The sequence below is a fragment of the Lagopus muta genome, chromosome 5, assembly GCF_023343835.1.
Source record: "Lagopus muta isolate bLagMut1 chromosome 5, bLagMut1 primary, whole genome shotgun sequence".
Taxonomy (NCBI): Eukaryota; Metazoa; Chordata; class Aves; order Galliformes; family Phasianidae; genus Lagopus; species Lagopus muta.
In genome coordinates, this window is record NC_064437.1 from 58146049 (window position 1) to 58165191 (window position 19143).

General features: G+C 38.2%; 1 protein-coding gene across 2 annotated transcripts in view; it reads right to left on the reverse strand.

Moving 5' to 3' along the window:
• Nucleotides 1–1271: 1271 nt before the first annotated feature.
• CCDC186 (coiled-coil domain containing 186) overlaps nt 1272–19143 on the reverse strand; it is a 29920-nt gene continuing 12048 nt past the window's right edge. For both annotated transcript variants that reach the window (XM_048944755.1, XM_048944756.1), the window contains exons 3-16: nt 17258–17384; nt 15232–15360; nt 13970–14182; nt 12580–12699; nt 11935–12039; nt 11493–11591; nt 10726–10812; nt 9977–10119; nt 7862–8117; nt 7153–7342; nt 5973–6053; nt 4742–4952; nt 3544–3763; nt 1272–2842 (exon numbers count right to left, since the gene is read on the reverse strand). In XM_048944755.1, the coding sequence (XP_048800712.1) occupies nt 2759–2842; nt 3544–3763; nt 4742–4952; nt 5973–6053; nt 7153–7342; nt 7862–8117; nt 9977–10119; nt 10726–10812; nt 11493–11591; nt 11935–12039; nt 12580–12699; nt 13970–14182; nt 15232–15360; nt 17258–17384 (2065 nt within the window). In that variant the 3' untranslated portion in view covers nt 1272–2758. The remainder of the gene's footprint in view (nt 2843–3543; nt 3764–4741; nt 4953–5972; nt 6054–7152; nt 7343–7861; nt 8118–9976; nt 10120–10725; nt 10813–11492; nt 11592–11934; nt 12040–12579; nt 12700–13969; nt 14183–15231; nt 15361–17257; nt 17385–19143) is intronic.

Sequence of the window (19143 nt, forward strand, 5' to 3'; positions counted from 1 at the left end):
TAATGAAACAAGCCTTGCACCCACTGCTGTTCACCTGTGTGAATCACAGAAACACACCTTGTCAGACATGTTCTTGTGATGTGTGTTGAGCAATATTACACTGCTGGTAATCTACCCCACCAAAATAAAAGGCCTGGCAACATCTATGTGGATTAACACACCACTGGCTCTCAGGAATGAGCAACATCATTTAGCAAAGTTGCTGGCTGACTCCATCATGTATTCATCATATTCTGGACTTACTGTATATAGAATCACTTGCCAATGTGTGAAGTTGATGAAATTTCCATCTCTAACAGGTATGTTTAAAATAAAGCTTCTAGAAGATGCCTTTGGTCCATGTGAATACCATACTCAACACAGTACATGGAGTGAAATTTAGGTTGCTCTGTGTCTCCACAACCAAGGGAAAAAACTCTGGAAAGTTACTAGTGCTACAGAAAGAAAGCAGCATTTAGAAGGACAACTAGCTAGGCTTCTCAAATAACTTAAAAGGAGAAACAACCATGCCGAAAAGAAATAAGAATTTCCACAATGTCATTGCACTTGTTCCATCTGCACCACACCTCTCCTTCATTCACATTTTACACCTGAAGAACACACATTAAATGATTACAGTATTAACACGGTATCTAAAATACTGGAGTCATTCAGCTGAACACCTGAAAATATCCAGAGATCTGGTACATTAGAGCACAAAAATGCAAATATATGAGAGCTAAGCTATGTCTTGACATGCAGGTTGATCTTTCAAGATCCTTTCCTTCAGCAGAAGGTCTAGTTCAGCTGAGACCAACTGCCTGTTTGCTCAGGATTAGATGTCAGCTTCCCAGAAGTTGGTGACAAGCCTCTTCCAGCAGAGCCAGGAATTTTCCTCTCCACATCACTTAAGCAACGGTAAAGCAGAGGTAGTCCCATGACTGTGCTGGTAAAAATTCCCTAGCATTTTGCACAACCATTGCTCTCAGGAGTTTAAAAAAATATATATGTATGCATAAAAACCCACCCAGATTAACGGGTCACAGTTTTTCCAAAGCTCATGAGAATCTAAATCATTGGTTTCCACTCCCTCATTTCTAAATGAAATCCACTGACAGTGAAAGGACCAGCTATCCAAAGACCCTTGAAGCTCTCTGGACCACAAAGTGGGTCTTGAACCTGCAAGCACTTTCAGAAATGCCTATCTTTGAAATGAACAGGAAGCCTCACTATCCTGTACCATCTACTCACACTAAACATGACCCTTCTGCTCAATTTGGCTCATTACAACAACACTCAAGTGACTCAGTGGCACATGAGATGCTTTCATAAGCTCCCCTCCCTGTACGCTGCAGGATTCAAGCCCTTGTTTTGTATATGATGTAAACTGTACATGGAGTAAGACAGATTTCCCCCCCTCCAAAGTGCCCTAATTCAAATAGCTAGAGCATTTGAATGCTGTAGCATGTAAGTGTACACAACCTTTTTTCCATAATAGGAAGTTCAAGTAATTAAGAAAAAAAACAAAGTATGTATTTACAATGTGAATTGGTCAATATGTTTTGGTCAAAAGGCAGTAAGTGCACCAATAGTGCATCCACTGCTGGAATAGACACTTCAGATTCTGTAGATTACTTACCCTGGAATTAAAACATGAATATGTTATTGTGAAACTAGAACCTTGTCACCTTGTTCCTCTTCTACTATCACCATCTCAAACACCAACAATTAAACCATTCTCAGTTCATGCCACACTGACCACCTAATTCTTCACAACAGTAAAATTAAGGAGTCACATCATTTCTATGCCAGTTTTACAGTTCAATCAACAGACAAAAATCCCACAAGTTCTAGGTTCCACTTCTTACCATCACTTTCACTGGCAGGTCTGTCCATACGTAATGAGAAAACTCAGTAAGCTTCTATTTGAAAAAAAACCTTTTTTCCTTAGTCTGAAAACAGATGCAATCACAATGTAACAGTGGGCAGCTGAACTCTTTTAAAATGCTGTTAAGTACACAGAATGCTGGAGAACTTTTGACAATTATCTGAGATCAGACTTCTTTAGATCTATATATCTAAAGATCAGGGGTTACAGGATTTATTGAATTGATGTTCATGTTACATGCACTCAACAACTGCATCAAGAAGTCTTTCGAACCCTTAATTTTACTGTTGTTTCACTTCCTTTCAATAAAGGAATCTATTAGCTGAATGTTAATCCAATACAGAAAATAAACAATATCATGATCATCACTCAAAAAAACAAATTGTGACAAAGCATTTTTCCATGCATTTGTCAAAAGCGCTTCATCAACCTAAACATCAGAATTAATATGCAAGAAATAACGTCTGAAAGCCCTTAAAGCTCAGTAACATTGGATATGTTCAACAGCATTTAAAACATAATTGGTTTATTTTGTCAAGCTCCATCATTAAGAGACAGATTAATTACACAGCAGAAATGAAAGTCTCACTGCAACTCACTCAAAACACAGTATGCACTGCGAAGCATCTGTATGCCATTCCAAATGGAAGTTTTAGATCAACAGTGTCAGTAAAACTCAGCAACACCTCAGGCTGGTACTGAGTAGACAGAACTACACAGATGCCTGCAGATCTCTCAAAGTAAGGACAGCCTGCATGACTGAAGGCTGTGTACACAAAATACTGCTTGTGCTGGCAGGCAATCAGATTTCAGGAAAAACGTTAAAAAATAGTGGTCTGTAGCACCTGCCTTTTCTGCATCTTCACGCCAGTTATTCCACAGAAGCTTTAGTTATGTCTGTTTGATTTTCTGTTCCAGTTCATGCTTGTGTTTAATAAGCCGTTCTATTTCTGTTCCTAGGGTTTGAAGGTTTTCCTTAGGGGAAAAAAAAGAGTAGGTTAACTTACAGAGAGAAAACAAGTCATATCAGCACGTACACTAACAAGTTAAAATAATTATGTCAGCAGATTGACACTTACAAGTACTCAGAACAAATGCAAATGATTAGAAAGGTAGAGAAAACCAAACGCATTTCAATTAAAGATGCAAACCTCTGAGCAAGCCTTCGTTATGGTTACTAAGATTCTACAGGCTGCCTCTAAAACGTACAGTGTTCAAGAATGACAACTACTGAAAGAGATCTCCAGCTTCTAAAGAACACTGCAGTTCACCTGGCAGCCTACACAACTCTTTTCAGCCTCCCATCCCTTCACAGCAGACGTGCTGCCCCAGCTCAGCACAGTACCCAGTGCCTGGCACACAGCCTGGCAGGTGGAGCCCACGCCATAAGCTCCACACAGCTGGGGAGAGCATGCACAACCCCTTCCTCCACAGAACACACACGCAGCCAACATTTACTGCTGAGAACCAGCCCACCAGTGCAGCGTATGACAGGAGTCACAGGGAGGTAGCAGTACTTCAAGTTACAGCACTCTTAGATGAACCCAGTGCTATCAGTGTCACAATTCACACCGATCTGACATCCAAAAAGCCTCCTCCTTCAATAGCACGCATCTCTTCAAAGAGATGACTTCAGAACCACAAGAACTCACAAAACAAAAGAGGCAGATACTCACTTTTAGTGTAATATTCTTCAGTAATGTATCTTCTAACACAGCTTGCAGCTTTCTGTTTATCTCTAAGGAAAGTTCTAACGTGAGACCACTATCTGCAGGATGAGATGTATACAGAGATGCCATAATTCCTCCCCGCCTACTCAAGTGTACTTTGTTGAAGTCAGATGCCTCTGAGGACAGTGCGCCAGCTTCTTCCCGCAAGATGTAACTCTGAATAATTCTGAGCAAAAAATAAAAAAGACATCATGGCATTAGAAGGTAGAGAAAAGGCAGACACCAAACTACAGAATTGTGACATACAATAATTTTCAATCAGAACTGTATTACTGACAAGGCAATCAAGTCCTGCAACTCTTATGGCAGCAGAAAATCTATCACCTGTGCTATACAGGTGATACAGGCAACACTGGATAGTCATGTCACTACAGTGTGCAAGTTATACGTACTTAGAAGTACTTTGAGAAAATAATATTGCTAGTGCAGCCAAAAATAAAAGGACTAAAAGATGCCCCATCTACTTTTCTTTGCTGAAAGATAGAATGACCTGTTAGAAAACACCACTTATCCTGAAAGATGAGCAACTGAACTTGTCTCATGAAACATGACAACAGTCTTCAATTTTAAGATGATTTCATGATCCCACAGAAACCATCTCCCTCAGCTCACAGGAAAGATATATTACATTAGTGTAGCAACACATGCTGAAACTCAAATAAGTAAGCCTTGAGAGCTAGAGGAAGGACAGTAGAACATTAATGACCTGTACACAAAACTGCTCAGAGATCTCATACATGAAAGAGTTGTTTAAACCAACTTTCCTAGCAACAACTCCAACCACATACTTTATTTCTGCCTGACTCAAGTTTCTGGAGAACGATTTGCAGCACTACTGTCAGTTCTCAGTTGCTACCGAGAGCTACATGACATTAATCCATAAGAGAACAAAGTACAAGACAGCCTGGGGAGCAACCTTTTCTTCTTTTCATTTTTCAGCCAGCACCCACAGTTGGACTCATTTGTTGGAACAGTCATTAAAGCATCACTGTTTGCTCAAGTCATGACTTCCCACATCATTTCAACAAAAGCTGACAATACCAAAACTACACTAAGAACTCTTAAAGAAAAAAAGAGTCTCACATACACAACAGTTTATGCATACTCAATACTGAAAACTTTATGAACCAAATTCAGAACATACTTGGTTTTTTTCCTGATTTCCTCCACTAGGTGTTTAATGTGATCCTCCATAAACTCCATCTTTTCATTTTTTCGGGCATGTGCTTTCTGTAGCCTCAGAATTCTTTCGACTAAGACAGACTTGTCCACCTCTGGGAAGCTATCCACAGCCACTGAAGATCCAGTATTCTCTGGAGACCGATCCTCATTGCCGCTGCGTGCATTAAGGGACCCTGCCAACACATCCCAATTTTAGAAGCTCTTTTTATTTCTAACCTAGGTAAAACAGAACTTCACCAGTGCAATGCATTCATTACATTTCAATAGCCTGTTTTCTTCAGAATGCTGGTTTCCCTTACATGTGAGCAGGTTTTTATGTAAGTAGTATTTATACCATTTAAATGCAAGCTGAAACAGCAGTGTAGTCCCCTAATATAGGCACAATCCCATCAGTGTAACTGAGTTTATTTTGGTAATACTTTTGTAGAAGTACCTTCATATTCATTAATACTGCTTTACACAAGATTGAACTGATGTTAAACATTTCCTCTAGAGGCCACTAAACTTACAACCATGAGAACTGTCTACAGAATGACCAGAGAACTACATTACAAACAGTCTGCAGCACTGATCACTTAGAGACTGAAATATTTTTTGCTTTCTGTTCAACTCTCTAAGTATCTCTCTCTTATACAGCAATATCACACAATAATTTGGCAGACCTAACTCAACTTAAAACCCTCATCTATTGAGGAAGAAAACAGATGTTGTTTTCAGCACTAAAGATAACTGTTTTACTGCTAACTGGATAGAAAGTCATGAATTTTACACAAATACGCTGATGCTTCTAAACATGCTAATTGATTTTATCATTTACATAGTTACAACTGTCAACAGGGCAGTTAAATACTGCTGAAAGCTGCTGCAAATTTTTGTTTTGTGCCTGGCTGCACTTACTAGGGTCCTCTACAAACTGGAGAGCTCTGAGCTTCCTCCAAACATAAAAGCAAAGTCAGGTGCTTAAGAAGATCCAAAACATATAAACATCAAGCTTCATGAAATAAGAACCCTTAACTGCATTCAGCCACGTGCATTTTGGTGTTTGAAGGCTATTTTGTCAGCTCTAGTGGGAGATTGCCCACACATCACATATGCACAAACCACAGAAAGAACAAAAGCTCATGGCAGCACACCATGGCAACCTTATTAAGATGAAAGGATTGCTGTGGCAGCCCTGTTATTTGTTGTATTACCTGATGAACTGGAACGGCTCCCCATGCTGCTGACTTCTTTGTCATAATTACCATTTTCAATCTGATCCAATTTCCTCCGTGCTAAAAGTATAATGAAATTATGGTTACCAACAGGAGATTAAAAATCAAGAACCACAGTATGATACAACAAACACTAATCCTTTGTAACCTGCAATAATTTCACATGGCTTGACCACTTAAAGGTAGCAACTAAAAGCTACGTGGGGACATGGGAGAACCACCACGTGCAAAACAACTGCCCTCCTTCTCTCCCTTCCCCTAGGCATGAAGTACCTGAATGCAACATCCACTAAGACCCCTAATACACCACAGCAGTTTGTAGACACAGGGGAATGTCACAGAAAATTAATTCAGACCAAGATGACTTAGATTTGATTTTACCTCTTTTATAATTGCTGAATGACAGAATGGCAGCTCTGTTTTAGGATCTCATGACTATCACTACTGGGAGCTGAAAGTAGTACTTGTGCCAGAAGCACCACTCATTCAATAGGGATGAAAAGGGAAAGTGCACAGCTGTTCATATTCATACAAAAAAAGAGACAAATAACTTCTCTTGCAAAACGCCAGTAGGAGGTTTTTCCCTTTCAAACAGATTTGAATGTATTCAAAGCTATCTGCATTCAGAGCTTACCAACTATCAAGTAATTATTTCCGTTTATTGGAAAAAAAAAAACAACTGGGCTTTCTACATCCATCTTTATCAACTGAAGTGCTCTGTTTAATGCACTACATGTTACCCCTCAGCAGTAATTCCTGATACAGCCAGGAGAAGACTTCTAGCAATTTCTGAATAAGCTCATCCAACCATGAGGATCCTTACGCACCCCACAGTGACATTCAGCTAGTGACACAAAGGGTAACAAAGAGCAAACTCTCTTGAGATAAAATTTTCATTTTCTGAATAAGCCCATTATGAATAAGCCAAAGTTATTAGATATTAGTCTAATAAGACTGACAACTGACACTAAGTGCTGTTCACTCCAAATGCACTTTCCCCCAAATCTAACTTGCTCGCTCACTCTCATCCTCTTTAGAGACAAGAAGATCTTAAAGGAGTGCGCTCAATACAAATACTGACATGACTCTAATCTCCACAAGACCCTGCAAAGGGGCTTACAGACTAGGCTGGCTCATTGTATCTGAAAATGATTTTAACCTAGCTGAAGCTGTTTTGTGAGATCTTTCAGATTTGCTGCATGCTTGCGCTTCTGTGTAGTCAATTCATCTTTCAGTTCATCCACATGGGTCTTCAGTGCTGTGAGTTCTTTCTGCTCTGAAGCTAGCTGAGCCTGTAGCATCTCAACTTCTAGCTTTCGTTGATCCTCCTCCTTCTGCAACTTGGTGGTCTGAAATTATAGGTCATAAGCAAAAAAAATAAAGCACTTTTTACCTGATAATCTCTTGCATTTAAAATTTACTAAACACTAGCTCTGCAAATGAACACACAATAGTGCAATGCTGCAGTAAGAGAATCCTGAACTCTAAAACATGTATACAATGCAGCACAGAGCTATGTACAGCTGTACATTACATTACATTAATTTCTTTCTGAAAACGTTCATTATAAATAATGTTCACCTTACATTTTTCAAAGATGACCTAAAAAACAGATTGCAGTAATAAATTTCACACATGAATTACAAGCTTTTGATTGTTCCAATGACAGCTGCACAGAGAACTTTGCCCTCCAAGACAAATTGAGCAACACAGAAACACCCTCACCTCATTTAAGCCCAGTGTACTTTGGCATTTCTTTCCTCTCCAGATTGGCAAACTCAAGAACTTGAGTTTGGGAAAGGAAAGGTGGAATTCATGTCCTCCAGACATCTCAGTAGGGCAGAAAACAAGCTGCATGCTATACTCACCAAATCATCTTTAGCCTGCTGAACGCATTCCAGCTGATTCTGCAGCTCTCTTTCGCTGTAAGAAAGCTTATCCAATTGGCTCTGTAAGGAATTGTTTTCAGACTGAAGCTGTGCATTCTTACTGGTTAATTTTTCAGTGAATATCAATAGCTCAGATTCTCTTTTCCGACTACCTTCAATGTCCTTCTGGAGATCAGCAATAAGAGAATTGAGACCATCTACTTCTTCCTTTAAAGCACTGATATCTTGTTCATCTCTGTCAAAACAATTGCATTTTATTAGGGAAAACTGAGCTTGAAGTCATCAGATATGAAACCTTACTGAAATAAAAGCATGTGAGACCAAATAAGGGAAAAAAACAATGAATGAGCCTGGCATATCACTGGGTGCTTTTAAATACCAAAAGAGTTCACGGATTCCACATTTCATGACATGATGCAATGATGAAGTAACACGGAAAACTGTATCTCATGTTAAGGCTGTAGCCAGTGGCATCCTCAAGGAAGGCAACCTCTCTGTTCACTGTGCCCTGTACAGGATGTCTAAACAAAAAACTCTCAGAAGCAGTACTGCAGGTAAGAGAAAGGCCTGCAAATCCAATATGCTCATGCTTTGCTTTTCAAAATACATTCTTTCATTATGATGAGAGGCATTTCTACACCTACCAGTCAGGGTTGGAATAGAAAATTAAATGTTTACATATCTCAGGATGGTCTAAGGGACCCCTAAAATAATCTTTCCTGCAAAACTCCAAATATTTTAATACTTCCTCCAATGCACAAAAAATAGCTGAACATCCACTTTATGCTATCTTTTTACACAAGTCTCCTTTCAGTTTTCTCTAAAAGAAGGAAATCTGCTCTGACAATCCTTTTCTCATTAGAAAAAAAGAGATGAGAGTTTACATGAATTAAGACAAAGCTCCTTCCAAGATGATGACAGGTGGTTAAGTTTATTTATTCTAAGCAACAGTAAGAAAAACTAAGTTCCAGATTCCAGGATTTCCGTTTCAGAAATAACAGGCATTTACTGACTGAAGTTTTCAATCTCTTGTTGAGATTCCACAACTTTATTAAACATTCTTGAGAATAATGAAAACATGTTTAGCTCATTTTAAGAGAGAAATAAAAGACTGGATAAAAATTATATAGCAGCAATGAGCACTGCAGACATTGGATCAGAAGTTTGCTTTTAAATATCCTAACTTAATAGGAAAATAGAGTCATTTACAAGGACATCTGAATTACTGAGAAAAGATAAATGGAAAAAAACATTTGCAGTTTTCTCACTGGTCACCAAGCTTATTTTGATTCTTTCTGCACTTCTGATTGAAGTGTAAGGTTCAGCTGTCTCTAATGGAATGCATTCTACCTTAGAAATGAAGGCTGATGAGAGCGCTAGCACAGCTGACCAACAGAGCAAATGGAAAATGCTTCATTCTCTAAACCCGAGGAGAACATATATTGCTGAAGGACTTTTCAATGACAAGTAAGAACTCCTTAGAAGTACTGGAGGGACACATGAGTGGTTCTGTTTATCCAACAGCTATTTTACTTACTGAGAATCAATGAAGCAGAAAGCATTTCCGCATTCTAGTTAACACAACTCATACAGAAACACACATGCACACAGAAACTCCCCAACTGTCCACGAACTCTTTGTTCCTTATACTTTTAAGTCAGCAAACTTCTACACAGCACAACTAATACTAACCCACCATAAACACAAATGCTCCTTACTGTCTGCAAAGTATCTGCCAGGCATGAAGCTGTTAAATACTTTAATTCACCCATCACATTTTTGAAGCAATGGATTTTTCCAGTTTAGTTCTTACTTTCCCAGTCTTCCAAAAAAGCAAGCACTAAGCAGGCTCCTACATGACAGAACTTCCTAGACAGTATACTGAAACAAAAGCTTCCACTGGATGAGTCTAAACTCACCTGTCTTCTAAAGAGAGTACAGATGTTCTATTACTAGCAATACTGATTACATTAAACAAACATTTAAGATGATATTCCACATCATGGATGCTTTAAAACGCATCATCATTTCAGTAAGTAACTTCCCATTTCCCAAAAAATCAGTCCCATCATTCCTAGAAGTTCATATCTGTACCTCTGATGTTGATCCTGCAGACGATCTACAGTTTTAACTCTGTCCAGTAAACTCTGAATTTCAGTTTTCTGTCTATTAATGATTTCTTTATACTTGGATAATTCATCTTCTGTTCTTAAACGCTCATCCTCTAGACACTTTACCTAAACAGAAAAAAACAACATTTTCCCAAGCTTTGAAGCTGAATTATTTTGATCAGATGCCTGGATTTTTGTACAAAAACCCCACATTACTTTTCATGATTCCAGGCAGATCAGAACAACAATACCTTTTTTTTTTTTAAATACAAAATACAGATAGAAAAATACACAAAATTTGATGCAAAAAACATCAAATTAAACAAGTGAGACTAACATTAGTCTTGTTCAGAAGCTCAAACTTACAAGACTAGTACATTCAAAGACAGCATTTCCCAATTACAAACCCAAACCCCCTCTTTCTAAGGCCCCTCTGATCTCTAGTTTGAGGGACCAGCAAGACAACTCACAGACCAACTTCAGGAGATCTCAATTAAATGTTTCTTGTACCTTCTCAGTCTAATGAGGTGCATACCATGAAACAAAACTTACTGTGGGCCAGCAGCCACCAATAAAGGCCACACAGTCACAGTTATGTACTTCTGGTTTCCTGCCAGTCAGTACCTAATCACATTTATTCAAAGAACTAAAACTACAATTAACAAATCGAACACAGTCTTGTTTCAAAAGCCAGCATTTTGCCTCTTGCTCCCCTATGATCCCACACACTACCTTTGTTCTCAGAGTTCGAAGCTCATCCATGCCTTCTTTAAACGTTCTCTTCAAGTCTTCCAGTTCTTTTATTTTTGCATGAGGCACCTTTTAAAAAACAAAGAGTGAGATGTTGCCTAAGAAATCTAAACTGACAATGACATTTCCTGGGATGTCAAAGAAAATCTAGCTCAATGCAGGCCAACACAACAGCTCAGAGGGTTTAAGAGAGAACAAGTACTCTAAAGGTTTCCTGATTCTTAGGAAGAACTGAGAACAAAAACAGGATTCCACATTTTGGTTTCAGCTGTACAAGATTAACAGCTCAACAACTCCTGGCAAATGTTGACAGCAAAGAGACAGCTGTTTAACTGAATGTGACATATGCACATGTGATCAGGTATTAAATCATTAGAGAATTTAGCTTCTGGGACAGCAAGCTGCCACACAGAAAAGAAGCTACTCTTAGCAAAATACTCAGAGAAGGACAATCCTGCCTGCGAATTTGTGCTCCAAATTATAGCAAAATTCATGTTTATAAATGAAAAAGCACTTATTTTGTTCCCATTGTACCATACTTTTTCTATAGCTTTGTCTTTAGAAAGTTCATCTGGGGCAACAACTAAAAAACATCCTCCAGAAATGGGGGCTGGAGGCAGACACCTGGAATAGAGTACTAGGCCAAGAAGGGGATGCCTGGCAAGAATATTAGAAACTCGCAGCTTTCTTAACTACCAAGTTAGCAATTGTGCTATGTCCACATTTGTCTCCACAAATCACATATTTACCTCCAAGTGGTCAGATTTCTCCTGCACTTGTTTCTCTAGTTCTCCTTTAGTTACTTTGAATTTTGCATCCAATTCATTCGATCTAATTTCTTCTGATTCCTAAAAGGATAGAAGATACAAGGACAGTTTTATGGTTTTACATTCCCCTTTCCTGCTTTATGAGCAGAGACAGCTTTTCACATCACTGAACATGCTTCTGTAGGTAGGTATCTAACAGTTCTGAACATGTGAAGGAAGGCCTTCACGTAGACTGGATGCCAAGCATGACAAACTTTTTCCCTTTGCTTTACTTGGAAAGTTGATAAATAAATCAGTGATTGGTCACCTCAGCATTGCAGCTCCCATGGAATGGTTCTTTCTTGCTACAACTTAAGGCAGAGATGGAAGAAAAAACAAAACAGATCCTAAACAGTAATTTCACCTCCTAAGCAAAGATACCTACTTGATAAGTTTTTATCATTTCTTGACAATTTTTCCTTATCTGATCAGCTTCTTCTTTTGCTTGAGTCAACTTCGTTGTTGCATCTTTGAGGCGCTCTTTGGATTCCTATGGAAACAGGAATGAAAAAGGTTGAACTTACTTATCTGTCTTAATTTAGAAAAAGCATTTCTCATAATAAAAGTTATCTACTTCAGTTTGAAATGAATCAAAACAGGAAGTCCAGCTCCCCCCGGTTCACCAACACACACACCCCCTTTGCTTTTACTCAGGTATTGCTTTAATTTTGCCTGTTCCAGCACTGAAAGCACACAAAAATGGCCTGCATGCATTTTCTGATGACAAACACATTAAATCTATCACATAACTAATAAAGCAAAAAGAGTTAAACCTATCATACAAAGTCAAAATTAAAAAAAGATCTTTTGAAAAGAATGATCAGATTGAAGCGATTCCCCCCAGCACAGACCCCTCACACCTCTCCAACATTTCACCTTCAATATCAATAAACTCAAGAGCACTACTGCAACTTGTTGCAGGTGTTCAAATAGAAAATATTCTAAAGCAGATTTTAGTACTAAAGAGTAAACCATATAGTAACTACACTGCTCTGACTGCAGTTTCATGTCATGACAGTACTTCACCAACCTTATGAGAATCCATTTCTGTTTTTAATTTGTTCTGAGCCCATTTTACTTTGATAACATGAGAATTGATTTCCTCTTTCAATTTTTCAATGTCTTTGTTGAGTCGAGTGACTTCAGCATCCTAAAAAAAAAATTCATCAATTTTATTTTACGGATTTCAATCATCCAGTGCTTCCACAACAAGACTCCTGCTGAAGGTAAACTGCACAGTTAACAATGTCTGGACTTTGTAAAGCCGTGCACAGAATTCAATATGCTCATGATACCTTAGTGCACAAAAAAAACCCAACACATCAGTGTTCTAGTCTGAGTAGTAAGGTAACACTGCACTGCTGTTAATACACACTAATGACACAATTCTGTTTAAAGACAAAGCACAAAATAAATATCTCCTTAAGCTGGCTTTTTGTTGCTTTTTTGGCAACAGGATGAGGAAACTGGCACAAAGCTGTATATTACACAAGGCCACAGATAGAAAACGAATGACATTACAACCATCAGGGTGCAGAGCAGTGTGAGCACTGTATGCGAATGCAGGTCAAACCATCATCACATAAGTCAGTGTCAAGTAAGACCTTAGCAGAAGCACATCACTGGCCCACACTATTACAGACTTATCCACAGATCTGCCATTAAGCCAAACTTTCAAACTGTTTCTGAAGTGACAGGTTCACCTACCAAAAAAAGGTTTACAGAAGCACCATGTGAGGGCAGCACAATTCCTGTAAGGCTGCAGAGTAATTACGAGGGATTATCAACATACTTACTGTTTTACAACCTGAAGCCATGCCCTCATTTCCTACTTGTGAGAAAGGATAAATGAATTTTTGCTTCACAAATGTATTTTTATGGCTTTTATTACACTGCATTCTTCAGATCCTTCTTTGCTCAACAATTGTGCTTAGTAAAACTGCTCAAAAAGGACCCAAAATCAGCATGAACTCTACTGATTTATCAATGTGAGGGACTTCCACATGCAACAGAGTTGTGAAAACCAATACAGAAAGATCTGGATAATTCAGGAGGCTGATGGGAATCTTACTGGCTTCTAAAAAAGGAATGTCGATATTCTGGAATCAGGACTGAGAAATCCTACTGCTGTACCTCCAATTTTTAGTAGTGTAAAAAATACAAAGTCCAGACAGAAAAACTTCAGTAGAGACTGCAACAATTTAATATCATTACAGCCTTTAAAAAGATACAAACGAGGAAAAAGATGACAGTAAGAAATCAGTTACTGCTCCCTTTCCTACAGCAGAAAGTGGTTTTCGCAGTAAAATCAAATGAAAACAGGCTTGTTTTACCAGGCATAATAGCAAACTAGTGTTGATAAGGTTGTTTGATAGTACTTTTAATCATTCACTCAAGTCACACAGCAACACTTGGAGCACCTTAGTTTCAAAGAGCTGGTGCAATCTTCCTTTTTCCTGAGAAAGCTGCTTAATCTTATTAGTGTGCTTTTCAATTTCTTTGTTTGCATCTCTCACTCTTCTCTCAAGTATCTCCTTTTCCTTTCGGAGGTCAAGTGACTCCTTCTCCCCTCGGACGTATTTCATCACCATTGTTTCCTTCTCATGGCGTGCTTCTTCACATTTCTTATTTGCCTTGAAAAATATTTAAATATGAAGCAAGGTTGATTCATTTTATTTTCCTTTTGTAAGACACTATTGCAATACCTAAAATATCCAATAGACAAGCATAACAAAGTAGCTCAACAGCTCCAATTTTGCAAAGATTAACATTAGATCCCCACTTAAGCATGACAAGAGTTCAACCAATTCAACTGGAATTACTCCTAACAGTCAATACCTACCTAAGCAGCTGCAGCTTCATAGCTGAACACCTCAAGCAAAGTACCTCTATTTTAGTAATTTTGAATTCAGTTGGTTATTTCAGAAGTAGTGTATCTGACAAGCTTTAGTAATAAAAACAATACTTCTGTAAAAACACAGTTTCAGTCCTGTCTTCTTGCCAGATGTCAACAATTCAGTGGCTTTTTTTTTTTTCAGATGGATTCACTTCTGCCCCAGCATTAATAAATTCTGCTTCATATTAAAGAAAAAAAATTAGGAACTGAGCTTTAGAACATACAATAAATACATGGCATAATATTAAGAAGGGAAAATTCCAAGCTCTCAGTAAGTCATGAGACAAAAAATAAGAGCTTTTCACCACAAAGCTGAAAAACACTTCATGATAACTTATGTGATAAGAAAGAGCCACTAGGAGCTTTTACCATCTCTTGAACTGAGATCAGCTTTCAGGCAAGGAAAATGAGATGTCCTGCAGGGCTGAACTGCATACACCCCGCTGTGTGCATTTGTAAGAAAGCATCAGTCACTCCATAACATTAACAGCTATTTAGAAATGTATATGTATATAATATAATATATAGAAAATATAGAGAAAGAAATATAAAGAAAATATATGCGTGTGTATATATATATATACACACATATTTTATGTGTGTATACATATTATACACATTATATATGCAGTTACACACACACATATATATATGTAACTGCATGGTAGTAGTGCCTATTTTGATTATTTTTTTTTTACTTAACTACTTGATTTAACAATCAAGGCTGCAAGTTTCCTACAAAGATCAAGGTCACCCATGAGATGTTCAGTAATTAAAAGTTATTACCTGCTCCATTCGAAAGGCCATCTCTTTATGCAACTGCTGAATAGCATTTTTGGCTGCTGCATCTTGAGCTACAAGTTTGTCTTTATTAGCTTTCACTTCTTTATTAAGCTCTTCTATTCTTGCTTCTAGCTAAAAGACAATAGTATGATACAATTATAGGGAAAATAAGACTTTGATCATGTTGTGTACAGGCAGGACCAGTCACAGAAAATTATATGCTACAACAGATCTTCAGCAGTGCTTTAAGCTGCAAGTTACCATGCTAGCATCTAGCTTTGTATTGAAGTACAAGCATGAACATTGTATATTTTCATCTTATGTGAGACAACAGCACCAAACGAAGTAAAACAAGAGGCACAGTGATTTACTACAGAAAAAAATAAGACTGACAGCAGATGCAGCAGAGATGGCTGCTGTACAGAGTTACTTTGTCTTCCATTCTTTGGTTGATATCCCTGCGCCATAACCCTGTGCCAGCAGAGACGTCACGTATCCAAACTGAACCAGCAATTAATTCATTGAAAAATAACTCAGCAAATACAAAGGTGGCACTTAGTCATTGTGCTGGCACGTATTTTTAGCCACCCAGCAAACTAGATCAGAGTCCTGATCCAGCTGCAGAGCAATTACTGACAGCCAACTGGAACACTTCCCAAAGCACATCCACTGCACAGCCACACAAGTGCAGTACAACAGGAAGCAGTGCAGCACTGGCACAAGGGTAAGTGCTACATAAACTGCACTGCTGTCCAAAGGTTGCTCTAATTGTTCCTTAATGATTACTCTCTTGTTCCAGGGAGGACCATTCACTGAAGTCTGCCTTTTTTATTTTATTGTGGGGGGAAAGGGTGTAAAAAAGTAGAGCTGTCAGGGCTAGTACTGCATTTTTGTGCAATTCCAAGCTATGACAAAAGACAAGAACAAACTACAATATTTGTTACCACACAATGAATGTGATCACATGCTCTACAATTTTGCAAGTGGATCATTCCCTAGCACAAGAAAACATTTCACATCTACAAGTGTACACATTTTGCTTGCAGTTTTGAGTACAGACAAACTTTCATTTACTTGAAAGCTACCAGGAAACACTTAAGTCAGGAATTATCACATTAAAAACACAATTCATAAATAAGAAAAACCTTAAGTGAATCTTACTCCAATGTATCACACAGCTCCAGTCACTATTCAGCTACAATATAAAAGTATCACACTCCAAACTATTATTTTGTGACATCACCTCTAAGCAAGCAGTGTCACACATCTTACTTATCTGACTCCAAACAGAAGTTTAACTCCTTCATAAATTTTGTTATAAGAAAGCAGTGACACCTGTTGCAGTATTTTTGATATTTCCTGCACTAAAGCCAGCCACACCAATGCAAAACCCATGTTCTTCTTTGGCCTGTCATGGCCCTGAACCACCCACTCACCAAATATCTGCATGCATTAACTGCTAATACCAAAATGATGTGTAAGATCATAGTTAATATGCTCTAGTCTTCATAGATATTCCACATATTATTAGCATTTACTACAGACAATACACTCACTCACTTCTATTAGCAGATGCAGTACTTAAGATTATCATGAAGAAATCAGGCATGATGAAACACTTGCATAAGATCCCCTTATGTTTACATGCAAGAAATAAATCACTTTATTAGGATAAGGGATTGAATTTGCCATTCTGCCAAAATGCACACGATGCCTTTAGCAAACATACACTGACTTTAGCAGACAGCCAAGGTATGCATATCTTACTTAAACTGGGACTCTCTTGACTCCAAAAGACTTCCAGATACTGAACATGTAACCTGAGGTTTTGAACTCAAACCATTTAAAGATGCAAAGCATTTTTAGCCAGTAAATACTCAATGGGTGGAAGAATGGCTTCACCCTCGTAAAACATTCAGGATGCCTGAGCATGGGCATTCCCACCTTCATCCCTGTGCTACCAACACATCCTATTAAATGCTGGCACCATATAGGATACAATCTGCCACTTCTCTATTGTTATCTGTACCTGTTTAATAATGTTAAGGTGCTGCTTTTCTGTTTCTGTCCGTTTTTTCAATTCGTCCTTCAAGTTGTCCTTCTCTGAGCAGATTTCCAAAATCAGTTCTTGATGTTTTTTATTTTCTTTAATCAGTCTGTAAAGAAAAGAAAAGAAATAAAATATGCTACTTCCTTTGTTTGTCTTAATTTTAAGATGCATGTTTTTTCTTCCTGATTTGGAAATGCATTGCAACTACAGCCAGAAACATTAACTAAATCCACCAAAGTCTTACAAAATGAAAAGACTAAAGTAAGACTAAAAGCTGAATCTTAAACCAGCACCTTGTGAGAAAACTGCTTGCTTCCAGCATTTTGGGGCTGCTAATGTCCATGATGAAGCGAGACATTTGATGCCTCCACACAACTAACAGAATCAGCAGCAAGCTGTGTAAAGGTTAATATTTTAAGGTACTCACAGACACCAACTTCCAACCACGCAGCTCCCTCCAGTCAAAGGTCTGAAAACACAGGTACTGTATTCCTTTGTGAGCTGGCATGAACTGTTCAGTGACCCTCAAAGTTCAGAAGCTGGTAAGAAATGGAACCCTGTTCCATATACAACAGTGATGGTGTCCATGCTCATATTCCTAAAGTATTTTTTTTTAGCTACGATTTGTTTCCTTGCAGCTGTTTGAAGCCTGAGTTTAAGCTAACACCTCAACAGTAACATGCTTAGCTTGAGCTTCTAGCACTGCAACATAAGACAGTCATACACAAAACTCAGAAGTAGGACTGTCAGAATTGCTGAAGTCTGAAATGAATTTAAGTGTCTGAAGATGCAGGTGAATAGTGGATATTTGCAAAAGGACCTAAGCAAATTAACTGCACGAATTTGTGAGAGGTGTACATTTACCCAAACAAGATATTGAAACATCCCTTCAGATACAAACTTTCATCTTTAAGCTTTTAGCTTCCCTTTCAGGAAATATCTTTGAACAAACAAGGCCTTAATATTACAAAGACTTCAAAACCACCAGCAGTGAAAGAAAGCTTTGATTAAAAAGCAGTTCAGAAGTAATGACTACTCCAAGATTACAGATCCTAAAAGCAGACTGGGATTCACACAACTATTGCTCACTTATGTTCTATTTCTGATCATAAAAGACAGCTGGGCTATTTCCAAAACAAGGTTAAAGGAAGTTCTGCTGATCGTAAGTGAAGGAACAAAAATCAACCACTCAGAATGCCCTCTGAACCAAATATATTAAGTGCTCCACAGCAGCTCTGCACCCTTGAAGTGAGTCCCTAAAAGTCACTACTCCAGGGATAACAGCTGGCAGAGAAAGAGAAACTGAAGATAGATTTACATTTAAAAAACTGTATGTATGCAATAATTACATCTATCTGCACAGAAATTTGTCTGTAAGTAGTTGATCCACTGCTGTGAAAAATTCTGGCCTGCCTTTGAGGTTACTGTAAACAAATACATTAAACCTAACTTGTTCACTGGAGTCTTCTGGAGTTAGAACCATCTACACATCCAACAGCTCAGATTCCCACTCCTCCCCAACAGTTAATGACCACCTAACCACACATATCCAAGCCTTCCTGTCATCAACTTCCCTCACTCGCATTCTATGCCAGAGGTTAACTGGGAAGGTACAAGAGAACACTGTCTCTACTTTTTGGGAGTCTCTGCACCTGTTTTTCAGTCCCTTTGCTGTCCTCCCCTATTATGCTACAAGAACTTCTCTTTTGAGGAACATTACACTCATTTCCAGTTCTGTAAGCAGGCGTAAAAGTTTGATCTAAGCACATATTTTTCCTTACATGTACATAACACAATAGGTAAAAATAATTCCTCATTTAAAGAAAATTCTTAAAAGTCATTAACTGTACTCTGAACTCACAGAA